General features: G+C 33.4%; 1 protein-coding gene across 1 annotated transcript in view; it reads left to right on the top strand.

The window, feature by feature from the left end:
• CCDC171 (coiled-coil domain containing 171) overlaps positions 1-12,580 on the top strand; it is a 145,273-nt gene that overhangs the window by 72,736 nt on the left and 59,957 nt on the right. Inside the window, 3 exon segments of the mRNA XM_041416474.1 lie at positions 3,422-3,648; positions 4,342-4,521; positions 6,170-6,346. Of these exon segments, the coding sequence (XP_041272408.1) occupies positions 3,422-3,648; positions 4,342-4,521; positions 6,170-6,346 (584 nt within the window).

Here is a 12,580-nt window from a genome sequence, read left to right as displayed (position 1 = left end):
TCCACAGAACCTCAACATCTAACTACTCATGTATTACTTGAAATTCTGTTGCTCATGAGATCAAGTCTCCTAGAAATCTTTCATTCAAAAAATAGTAATAAATAATTCAAAGTTTGATATGAAATTTCCGGAAGTGTTGAAGTAACTAGGCTCTGTAGGAGTATATTTGAAAGCTTCCACACTTAAAAAATTACATTATGTTCTGTAAGTAATGTTTTAAGTAGAACTTAAATCTTCAAACTGACTTCAATTATGTTGAATTTCTTAAAAAATTATAAATAGGCAATCCTTTCATGTCTTTAAATAATGGCAGATTAGGCTATATGTCACAGGAGAGAGTGCTGCAAGAAGGTGCTGTCTGGATCATCAAGATGGAATGATTCAGTGTCTTAGAGATTATGTTTAAAAATGGTTAGGTTGTGGGGAGCCATTTGAGGCACCTTTCTCGATGTTTTAAATAAGTGGTTTTGTTTTGACGTTGGTTCATAGTGTCAGTTCATAACTAACACACTTCATAGTGTTAGTTAGTTTGCGTCTCACTCCAGCATGTCTTGGAATGATCTCTTTGCTTCAGTTTCAATGCAAGTTCATTGCAGTGTTGGAGATTTTTTGTTTGCTTTGGGTTTTTTGTCAAGTTAGATTTTAGGTTTGTTTGAACAAAATCTATACTGTCATAAACCAGAGATGGTAACAGCCAAATTTTACAATACAAATATCACCAACTGTTAAATATATAAAGCTTTAAAAGTTTGACATGAACATTTTAGTCTTGCATAGTACAAAGTTAATCTGCTGACTGGTGTTCAATTTCACCAAAACAGAATAACAATAATTGTTTTTTCGTCTTTCAGCAAAGTAATATTTGACACTTTTCATTTGCTTAATGTAAAGCTTAACTGCTTTGTTATATACATGTATTTGTGTTAATAATTTCTTAGACACATAACAAAGTACATAATTTAATACATAATTTAATTTTTATTGTAATTCTTTCATCCTTTGTGGCAGATACTTAAGATGTATGTACTTAAACAGTCTGTTCTCATTTCAGTTATTATAGATACAGTTCCTTGTGGAATTGATTTATGTTTTTTTTTTCATTTCATCTTTCAAAGCAATTAATAACTTCAAAATATTTTTGCCTATTTAGTCAAAGCTACTTTTCATAAAAATAATGGAGGGCATGACTATTTATTGTTATCCCAGGAAAATGCCTTATGCTGTGTTCAAGCTGCATCAGGGGAAGTATAGGTTGGATATTAGGAAGAAGTTTTTCACAGAAAGTGTGATAAAATATTGGAATGGCCTACCTGGGGAAGTGGTGGAGTCACCATCCCTGGATGTGTTTAAAGAAAGACTGAATGTGGCACTCGTGCCATGGTTTAGTTGAGGTGTTAGAGAATGGGTTGGACTCAATGATCATGAAGGTCTCTTCCAACCTTGTGATTCTGTGATATGTTGAACTGTGATATGTTGTTCTGGAAAGTTACTGGTTAAGGGGAGTGCTTGTTGGGAAATGGAATGATCATTTGAAAGTGCTACAACACATTTGTCTGAATTATTATTTTAAATTTACTTTTGAAGCAGTTAAACATGAGATTCTAGGCATAGGGAAGGGGGCTGCCGTGCTATGTACTGCACATATGGAGAAACAATATGTGCTTGTGACAGGCAAACAACCTCATAACCTGAGACAGCAAGTGGAAATACTGGGAAAAGTGAAGGAACAGTAGCTCATTGAGCTCCTTTATTCTATATATACCAAAAACCATGGCAAAGGACAGTTTTTGAGAAGGTTTTGGCATCATCTTACATGGAAGGCCATAAAAATGTTCTAGTTTAAATTTTAGGTTAACTTAACATTCAACTAGTGAATGCATTCTGACTAGAGAATTGCAATAGCAGTTTTTTCTGGCTATGAAAAGAATATTTTTTTTAATTGCAAAGGATGTTTAGTTAATTGAAGTGCAAAGTAAAAATGCCTCATAAGATCTTTAACTCCAACGTGCTGTCTTAGTCATGAAGAAAAGACAGATCTACTTGTCACTGAGGTTATGGAGAGCATGTACTCAAAAATTATACTCCAGTTAAGCTCTAGATTCATTGGAGTGGCGCTATTTTAAAACTCAGCAGGAAAATTACTTTGAAAATAAAATATTTTATTTTATTTTATATTTTATTTTATTTTATCATGTGCTTTTTTTTATAAATCTCAAGCTCACATGTAAATGATCTTCTTTACAATTAGAATTGTAATAAAAATATATCAATAATCATGTTCTGTTTGCTTTGTACTTCTGGCTTTTTCCTTCACAGTCTATAAACAGAAATTCTTTAAGCCAGGGTTATTTTTTTCTGTTTATACTCTTAAGTAAATATTTTATTTCACTGCAGCAACAGGAGATCTGCTGTACTACTGAATGTAAATAGGCTCTTCCTTGCTTGTCATCTTACACTGATAGTATCATAAGACAAGTAATGACAGATTAAGACCTGCCTAGCAGAGGGAAAACTAAATTACAAGACTTTTATTAAGGCATAAATAAACCTATTAACTGTTATCTGGAATACCAATTAGTGGAAGGAGCACTGACAATTTTATTTATCAACATTAAACGCAATTATTAATTACAGACCTGACGAATCTAGCAGTAAGCAGGACATGTTGGGTGTGCTGGGGCCTTAAGTCCATTATATGAGAAGGATGATTACCAAAATCCTGTGGGGAAATACGTAATTGTAGCTGTAAAATTTTAATTGCCTTGGAATAAGGTAAATTATATTCTCTTGTCTCAGAATATAAATAGTATGGCATTAAGGTACCAAGCCTCACTAATTTTGAACAGCAAATGATTTAGACATCTATAGAGGGGAGAGAGGAAAAATCAGGGAACCCTCCGAAATTTGCATTGTAAATATTACAATAAAGTGTTTTACCATGTGCTATCACTTCTGACATACTTGACCTGACTTCCATTTGCTTGCATCCATCTTGCATGTTTTCTGAATTAGAAAATTAGAATACTAAATAAAGTCTTTAGAAAGTACAGTATTGGGAACATGATAACAAGTGGACAAGTAGTCTGTGACAAACAAATCTTATTCTTTAGAATCTTATTCTACCCTCCCATTTGTAAATTGATAGGAGTAGAATTTTCATTGCTAAATACATAATTTGTCTTAAAGTCTCTGAGATATTCCTTTGAACTCAATCTTCCAGTCCTTAATGGAAAATTTCTATTGAGTATCTTAGAGATGTTGTTTGTTGTGGTTTTTGTCACTGAAAGAAACTGAAACTAATAACCGACTTGACGTTTCTTTTCTGTGTTTTGGTTTGGTTTGGGTTTTGTTGTTGTAGGGTTTTCTTTGTTTCAGTGTTTGGGGGTTTTGTTTGTCTTTGATTTTTTATTTTTTTTTAAAGGTACAAAGCCTTGGCTTTCTGGAAAGTTACTGTTAAGTGCAGCCAGGAATTCATTTTCAAAACTTATGGACAAGCTGAATGTTATAATGGAGACGGTTCCATTAGACCACAGCAAGTACATTACTTATCTGGAGAAAGACTCCTTGGTACAGAGCCTGGCTCATGGACTTAATAAAATAAATACACAGGCCCTGGAAGCTGAAATGTGTGACAGAGTATCCAGTATGGTATGCATAATTATAGTCCTACTTCATGTAAGCAGTAGGTTCATGGCCTAAGTGTTAGGATGAAGCTCTTCTGATAGCACCATTAATTTTGTTTCAGTTTATGAGACTGTTATATTGAAGTCAAGTATGTAGACATCAGATTCCCAACACCCAGAAGCATTAGAGAGTGAATATATTTGTTCTTTTATGTCAAAGAATTTTAAGAAGAGATTTGATGATGTATCCAAGAAAAAGGGTTTTTAAGGTTCTTTCAAAGTTGTATTTGCTTTGTAAGAACTAACTGGCTTCAACTAAATGTTACAGAGTTTGTTGGGTTATTTTTTGGTTGGTTTTTTTTTGGTGTTGTTTTTTTTGTTTTGTTTTGTTTTGTTTTTCTGTTTTCTCGTACTCAGTGTTCTATCTTTCAGTAAAGATAGCCTTCTTCCCTGTAATCAGAGGGAAAGGAGAAACCTTCTGAAATAATTAGTCTTTCATTGTGGGCCTTACATTAAAATAGTACTTCCTTGCAAACAGAATTTTCAGTTACTCTCAAGAATATGAAGGTGAAACAAGTTCACTTTTTTGCGCTCGTGCGTCTTAGAGATGGTGGACAAAATGACAGCTTTGTCTAATTTGCTTGGGTATTACATGTGGCTCTTTTATTGATAAAATAGTTCATGTTAAATTACATAATTTTTTTCTGATTATTAACAGAAAAACATAGAATCATTGCACAAGCAAGTACTTGAATTTACACAAAGACTTCACACAGCAGAAGTGGAACGCCGCTCACTGCGCCTACAAGTTGCGGAATTCAAATCAAATTTCAGTGAGATAAAAAAAGAAGCAGACAAAGCACAGAGGCTTCAAGAGCAATTAAATATGCTTAAGCAAGTAAGTATATTTGATTTAGAGGTGACTGCTTATAAGACATGTTTTTGTGTGTTCTTTTGAAAAATAAGTATAAAATCATTCTAATATTCAAAGAATTTTCCACAAGATTTGCATTGTAAGTGTCACTAAACTAGAAGTCAGATGTGTTTAGAAAAGCTTCCCTTCCCTGAGAGTTTCTTTTTGATTTGTAGAATGAGGTGCTTTTGTAAATTATATGTTTGGTCTTCAGCAACCAGGTTTTCTTCTGTATGTTGAAAATGTGGATGTGATTTATATACCCAAAGAGCATTTATAGATCTCACTAACAGCAGATTAAAGTCAGCTGCCATGAGGGTATTGAAAACGTATGTTCCATGAGAACTTGTGTGGATATTGCTGAATATTATGACAGACATTTTACTGTATCTTTGATGCTGGGTTATGCCCTGAGCTAGTCAATGCAAATTTTAGTGTGGCTGTTCCTCTGAAGGACTAAGTTTATGGAAGGGGTAAAAAAGGCCCTCTTCTGCATTCCTGCTAGCATATATGCACCAAATTCCTCTGACTCCTAGCTGCCATTGATGGATTTACTTAAACACTATGCATTCACTAGCCTGTAAATAGCATTGTCTGACAGCAACAAGAAGACACAACAATCCTTAAGCACTTGAAACCACAGTATTGTGACTAATGGACATGGTGATTGAGGGGTGATGCCATTTGGTGGGTTCTCAGTTAGACCCCTGTCATATGTACAAAATTGTGCCTTCAGCCCTTGGAGGGGAAGAAACTTGTCTTGCTTTAGCATGCTGGAGGTTCACTAAGCACCTTTCCTACTATGCTTATTTCTTGTAGGTTGCATTCAGAATTGAACATATGTTTGAACTATTTGAGATAGTGAATGGTTAAGAATTGTTATACATGCTCAACAGGTGCACTGTACAAGTAAAACAGCTGTGGCCCACAAAAAGCTGTGCTTTCTGTAGCTGTGACCTGATACTGAAGCGTAATTGGTAGACTTGTCAGTGTATCCCAATCAAGACACTTCCAAGCAGAGAGTATGTAACAGATAGTGTCAAGTCCATTCTTTTTCCTATTCCTAGCTGGTAAAATATTGGGTTTTTTTACCCAAACAGACAAAATTATATCTGCTTATCTTCAGTTTTGCTCATACTGGGTTTTATTGCTTACAGTTACGGGAAAATTGTAAGAAATTATCACAGTTTACATTACCATTCAAGTGTTGACAATGATTTTCCTTGAAGAATTATTTTGTCCTTCTGGAACACTTTTGCAAAGGGAGAAAGAGTTGAGGAAGACAAGTTTACAAGGATTAATACGATATGCACTAAAATGTGGGACATTGATCTGCATATTTCCTTCTAAATATTGGTTCTTAGCAATCTAGGGTGTTAATTTGAATAGAATAGCAAATGCTTACTGTTTACAGTAGCCTGAATGCTGTTTTGAAAAAATACAGTGAATAAAGTTGTCTGGCCATTTTATTGCTTGGTGGTCTGTCTTTGAGTTTAAAAAACTAACTAAATAATAAACTTTAGCATGCTTTTGTTTTAGAATTTAATATGTTCTCAAGTGGAACTTGGGAAGTCAAGTATATAAACAGGTAAGTACAGTTACATAATCAAACACAATTTATTTCTTTTATCAGAAATTAATCACCCATGAGAGGTTTGAAAGTATATGCGAGGAATTAAATAATGCATTTCATCGGGAGCATCAGACACAATTGCTTTTGAATGAACAAGCACAACAGCTACAGGAGTTAAATAATAAACTAGAATTGCAATCCAGTGAAGAGTCCCAAGTCTTAAGTGAATCTGTAAAGGTAGGATGATTATTGCTCTTAATTAGGCACCTGAAATTTATTTTTTGGTGAATAAGCCAAATGTCATAGTTCTTGTGCAAATAAAATGTAAATGCACACACAATACATAGCCCATTGAAATTTTAAGGTACTCAGAAACACTTTCAAGATTCTTCAAGGTATAACATCTCTTTTCTGCTCTTGAAACTGGGTGGTGTAGATTAATACATGTGAAGGGTCTGAAATTTATAGGGGACTTAAGTGACAGATCTAGCTATCACAAGGTGTTCGCAATTTATAGAAAAAATAAATTAAAAAGTACAGGAATACTTTGATTTTTGATAGAGGTCACAATAATATTTTAAAACCTGGATTGTCTGTTTTCTGAATAGAGTCTTAGGATGGAGACTACATTTGTCAGTTTGGAATATGCAAAGTGACGATAGAGAGATGTCCTTTTTTCATCAGAATTTAGACTTTTCTGTAGACATAATGAGTAATGAGGGAAAAGATGATGTTAACAGAATCTCTGATGATAAACAGAGAAACAGAGAGAGTATTAGAGGTTTGAAACCAGGTGGATATCTAACATGGGAAGAGAGAAAACTTTGTGATGGCAAGCCAGTAATAGGTGGTGACCTGAGCTCGGCAGCTTTTATTTATTTTCTGTTTAAAGCAAGCTTTGCTGCTTGTGTCTGCTCTTCAGCCCTGCTACTGTCTTTCCATCTCCCAGTGTTCTTCTGTGAATTGACTACTGAGAAAAAGGACTGCTTCACCAGTATTTTGAGAAATAGAAGCACTTATAATTCTGAGAGGAGTGTCAAGCAGGAGGAGAACCAAAATTATTCCAGCTGCAAAAGTAGTAGAAATTACATAAATATTGAAAATATTACAATGAAAGTACATGTCAAGGAGAATGAGTTGCAGCAAAGTAGAGATTTCAAGTGGAGAATGCTGAATGAAGTTGTAAAATTTATTAAGGAGGGTTTTCACTAGTGATATTATTTACTGAAAATGCCTTACTTCACTGAGGGTAGAAGACAGTGACATTTCCAATTTACCTGTTGGTTTTTGTTTTTTTTTTCTTCCCTTACAATTCCCCTAGTCTTGGTGTTTCATTTAAATGAAAGACTAAACTAGCTAGTGTTTTCAGTCAGGTTGCTTGTTAATATTATTACTATTTTCTTTGTGATATAACTGCAGTGTATATGTAAGATGTTAGTCTTGTGTTTGATTTCTTTAAGAAATACTTGATTCGAGATTTTTAAATGGCTATTAGGAATATAAAGAAGGGAAGGACTAGAAGACAAATCCTATTTGAAATCTTCATTTCTGTCTGCATTTTGTACATTAATACATGTTTTTTCACGTTTTACTTTGTCTAAAACACACCTTTTCATTTGTTCAGAGGCTGTGAAGAGAAGGGTCAATTGTAGGCGATCAAAATACAGGAGGAACTTTCAAACAAATTTCTTACATGGATTATTGGATACTGAATTACATTTCACAGCTTTTAGTTTTTATTAATTGAAGGCTATATGCAACTTTTTTTGAGACTGTCATGATCCTAAAATGGATCATAATTCTGCAGTTCTTTAACAGTTGCTTGCTACTGGAACAACTTCATTTAGTGTAAAATGCTTGGTTATTGCTGAAATCTTTCAAGATACAATGCAATATAACAATATAGGTGACAAGATGGAGGCAAAGAACATTGACAAAATAAACCTTAGGGCTAAAGTTTACTACTGACAGGTACACTGATTTGGTTTATTGCTTTGTAAGTCTCAATCCTTCCCATTGAGGAGTTTTAAACCAAATTTAAGTTGTAGGCTTGCTGCTGTGTACTGTCCCTCAACTTAGAAGATTAATTGATATCTCTTAATTTCTTCATAATATTTACTACAAAAGGTAGCACAAAATTGCATTTTGATTGTAACAGCGTGCATCTATAACTGTATCAAAAAAGGAGACAACAGTTGTGGTAACATGTCAAAACATGTTAGTGTTCTTGTGGTCCTTGTTTTTTTTTAGTCATGCAGATACAATTTTATAATGTATGCATCCTAAAGCATAATTTCACCTTCACTTTTTATCATTGTTTCTACAATTCCAAACCTGTGTTGTATAAGTACTTTCAAAATTCAAGTGGAAGTCTAATAAAATATTTTGAAACCAAGGAGTAAAAGTGGTTCTTAAATTTTGAGCCCTGTATCTTTTGGTTTTTAAAATTTAAGAAAAAGTCTCTTTTCTTTCCATAGTTAACCACCATCCAACCTTGTTCATTGCTTTATTCACAGCAGGAAGAAATGGTCTCTACCCTGACATCTTAATTGACAGACCCTTTTCTTTAGCTTAATTGGATTTTGTGACTTAAAATGTTTGGGGTTTTTGTGGGGCTTTTTGTAGCTCTTGTTTTGCACTACAGTGAAACAATCTCATCTTTGCAATAATCAACCTTGCCCTTGTAAAACAGTGTTCTTATAAATGTGTAGGGTTTCAAGTACTTAAATAGTACAGAAAAAAAAAAAAAAAGAAGAGCATTTTTACTGTTGCACTGTAAAAAACAAAGTAGAAAAAAATATGCCTCCATCTTCATCTTAAGATACAAAATAATATTACCTGTATAGACTTAAGTATATATTAAAATTTGGTGAGTGTGGTAGCATACAAGTAATGTCAGGTAGAGTAGACAGGAGTGAAAAAAAATAGACATTCTTTGAATTCTTTATTCATAATTTTTAAACAGGTAAGAAGAAGAAAATTAAAATATTAGATACTTTCACTTTTGATAGCTTATTTTTAAATTTATTCACAGTTCAACAGCAATCAGTAAGGAGATATTTTGGTATTCACATACTTTCATGAAGTAGGCTTATTAAAGGAGTAATACTTAATTTCTTAGCTTTATCAGTTCAGATTTTAATCCTGTATATTTGTATCTTCTTAGTGGCATATACCATAGAGACATCCAAAGTACATTCAAGGTCAGCTGGAATAAGCAACTCTTTAACACCACTTCTTTTGATTAGATGAGGTGAATCATTTGCTCTGGTTCCTTATTCTTTGAAGAGAAACTTTTTACACAAATGCTAAACAGGTATCAATAACAGACATATTTTTAATTCCTGATACCAGCTGGTCTTAATCAAGTAAAGTATTTGTTTCCTATTGATATGCACAGTCTATATATTTACTTCTTTTTAAGTATGTTAGTGCCTGTATATTTTTCAGGTTCTATTTATGGAACAAGTTCTATAATTTGTTAATTATTAGCTCCAGTGCAATAGATGTTAAATCATATAGCTTGATACTGATATGCCTCAACATAAACGTTAATACTTGTTTTAAAAGAAGGTACCGTAAATTTTGGGTTTGTTTAATCTTCTGAGTTTAGTGAAGCTATTATTAATTTATGACAGAATAAAATAATGAAGAAAAAAATCTCATACAAATGTCTTGATAACACTTACAAAAAGGGTTTTCTGTTGGGAAGATTTGAAGTGTTTCTTTTCAATACCTGTGTCATTCAAATCATACATATATATTCTCTGGTCAGTGTATCCTTCACTAAATAGATATATCTGAATTTATTAAATTCAGATGAAGATTAGGATTTCTCTGTTTGTTAGAAGTGGATGTTTCCCTCAGCAGGCTCTCAGTTCTTGGGTGAATTGGAGGTGAAGGTGATACACAATTTTCTGCTTTTAATTGCTTTTCTTCTTTATATATTTATAGCCATATATTTTCTCTGAAAGACCATTTCAAATATTTACACAATTTCTTTTACTAATACCACTACACATACTTTGTGAGTGAGTTTTACAGTTATTTCTGAAAATGCTGCCATATTCTAACTTGGAGAAAGTTTAAAATGCTTCACTTACAGGAGGAAGACCAAGTGATTTTCATGCTTCTCAGAAAGATTACAGTAACAGTAAGAACAGAAATAGGATTTGAGATTTTTTTCCTCTGACATCTGGCAAAAGATTGCTAGAATTTGGATGCACTGAGGGATACTGTTGTTTCTAAAAACTTATTTATCTCTTTGTCAAGGGACTGCATTTCTGTGTATTGCCTGATTAAATATAAGGCTGTTCCTTAAAGAAAGCAGTATAGCTGATTACTGCTAGCATCTAACTTAACAGAGAATTTATATTAGTGAAATTTAGCATTTAAAGAGAAGTAAGTTCCCTCCTAAATAGGTTAGAGACTAAAATTCATAATTCATTAATTAAATGGGGGGGTGTTGTTTTTTTTTTTTTTTAGTTTCCATACTGTCTATGTTCTGAACACTTAAATAACTTATAAAGTAGGTAAGAATGGATTAGTATTGTCATCCACTCTTTTCTTAGTCGAAAGAGGTAATGTGTCTTCTTAGTACAATAAATAGCAGGTTAAAAAGATTTGTCAGGTACTTCAATTTGTGTTAACACTATTTGTAAAATTAGTGGAACTGTGTGTTCTGCTCTGCTACATAACTTCCACTACTGCCAACTTTTTAGTCTTCAAAGATTTATCTTAACTAGAAACTAGAAACTAGTCATAGAGCTAGTCCTTTGTGCTTTTTTAGTTTATAGTTTTTTGTTATGCATTGCATGTGGAATTTAGGTTTATGGGAAGGGATAGTCTTTATTCTAGCAGCGGCTGTCTTTGCGTAATAGGAAGACTGATAGATAGCACACAATTGTGGGTTAGACCTGAGAGCTCTTTTTTGCAAAAGGAAATAGATCACAGCCTAGATAAAGTTTGCACTCTATTATTATTAGTAAGTCTGTATTTCAGATCTCTGAACTTCAACTTCACTTCAAATTTCATGCTTCTGTGGTTTGTCCAGGGAGTTAGATTCATTGAATCGTAGGAAATACTCGGTTGCAAAAGATTTGCAATAGCCGTTAACATCCAGCTCCTGGCCCTGTGCAGGGCCATCCCTGAGTCACACCATGTGCCTGAGAGCATTGTCTGCATGCCTCTTGAACTCTGTCAGCCTGGTGCTGGGACCACTTCCCTGGGGAGCTCTTCAGTGCCCAACAACCCTCTGAGTGAAGAACTTGCTCTTAGATAGGTTTTTAAATGTATTTCCTTTGTTCTGTACCTAGAACATTCATCAGTATTAGCATTAGTCTGGAGGGACTGAAGTCAGTACATGGCTTTTAGATTTGTTTTTTTGCTGTAGTCATCAATGGAGCAGCCAAGTAACTATCAACAAAGTTGTTGAAGGTCTGCATTAACTTTTCTGAGTCAAGCTTTCTGGAAAACATGTAAGTAATGACCAGAATGCGAGGAAGAATAAAGTTAAAATTTGTGATTTTGAATTCATTGTATGTTTGCATGAGCATGAAGGTCAATGCAACAATGCAAAATATTGTAGTATAAGTCACACAACCATAATTTAATTGGTAGCTCTTATTTTTAAAGACTATCATCATTACTGTCGTGTTTCTGTTTAATTTTTCTGCATTTCTTCTTTTGTCCAGTTTTACAAGTTGAATGTCAATAATAGTTAATTTTTGAGCAATGTCAAGGTTTCATGTTGGAATTTGAACATGTATTTACACCAGCTGAACATTTTGTTTTTCCTAAATTATGCCACTATACAGTATTTTATTCGTTGAGATTAAGAATACTATTCATGTATATTATTTACTGTCTTTATATAGCAAGAAAATTATAAAATTGTATCCAATGCTACTTTGCATTGGAAGAAGAATGAAAGTAACTGGCAATTTATTGCATTTATGTTCAGTCTAATCAGATGTAAACATTATTTATCTGATAAATAAGATAAAGCATTCCTAAGTAATAAAAATTAATATTTTATTTCTAACTTGCTGAAGAGTTTAAGATAACTCTGAGAAAATGCTCTTACCATTAAATCAATTTGTATGTAACTTAGACGCTGAGATAGAACACACATCACTTTAGTTAATCTTTGAAAGCTAATTACAACCACAAGTTAAATTCCAGGTAAGAATAGGTTTACCCTTCTGCAGAAAATTATGGAATAAGTTTGTTCATGCTAGTCTGATTCAATAGCCCCATTCAACAGTCACTTTATGAGCTATCCACTCACATGAGACCTTGGGATTGTTGGTCCAATGTATGACTGGCACGGAGTGAAATCCAGAGTGCTTTGGTGTTAATAGTATAGTAGCGTTGCCTATTTCAGAGAATACTCTTGATCCTGAGTCTGTTTACTGCACTGTAGTATTAAAAAAAAAGAGGAATCTGACATTCTGTCAAAGTTTAGATAAA

This window comes from Onychostruthus taczanowskii, unplaced genomic scaffold (assembly GCF_017590055.1).
Source record: "Onychostruthus taczanowskii isolate IOZ18803 unplaced genomic scaffold, ASM1759005v1 scaffold52, whole genome shotgun sequence".
Classification (NCBI taxonomy): Eukaryota; Metazoa; Chordata; class Aves; order Passeriformes; family Passeridae; genus Onychostruthus; species Onychostruthus taczanowskii.
The sequence above is the reverse complement of the archived record's forward strand: the minus strand, read 5'-3'. Positions and strand labels throughout refer to the sequence as shown.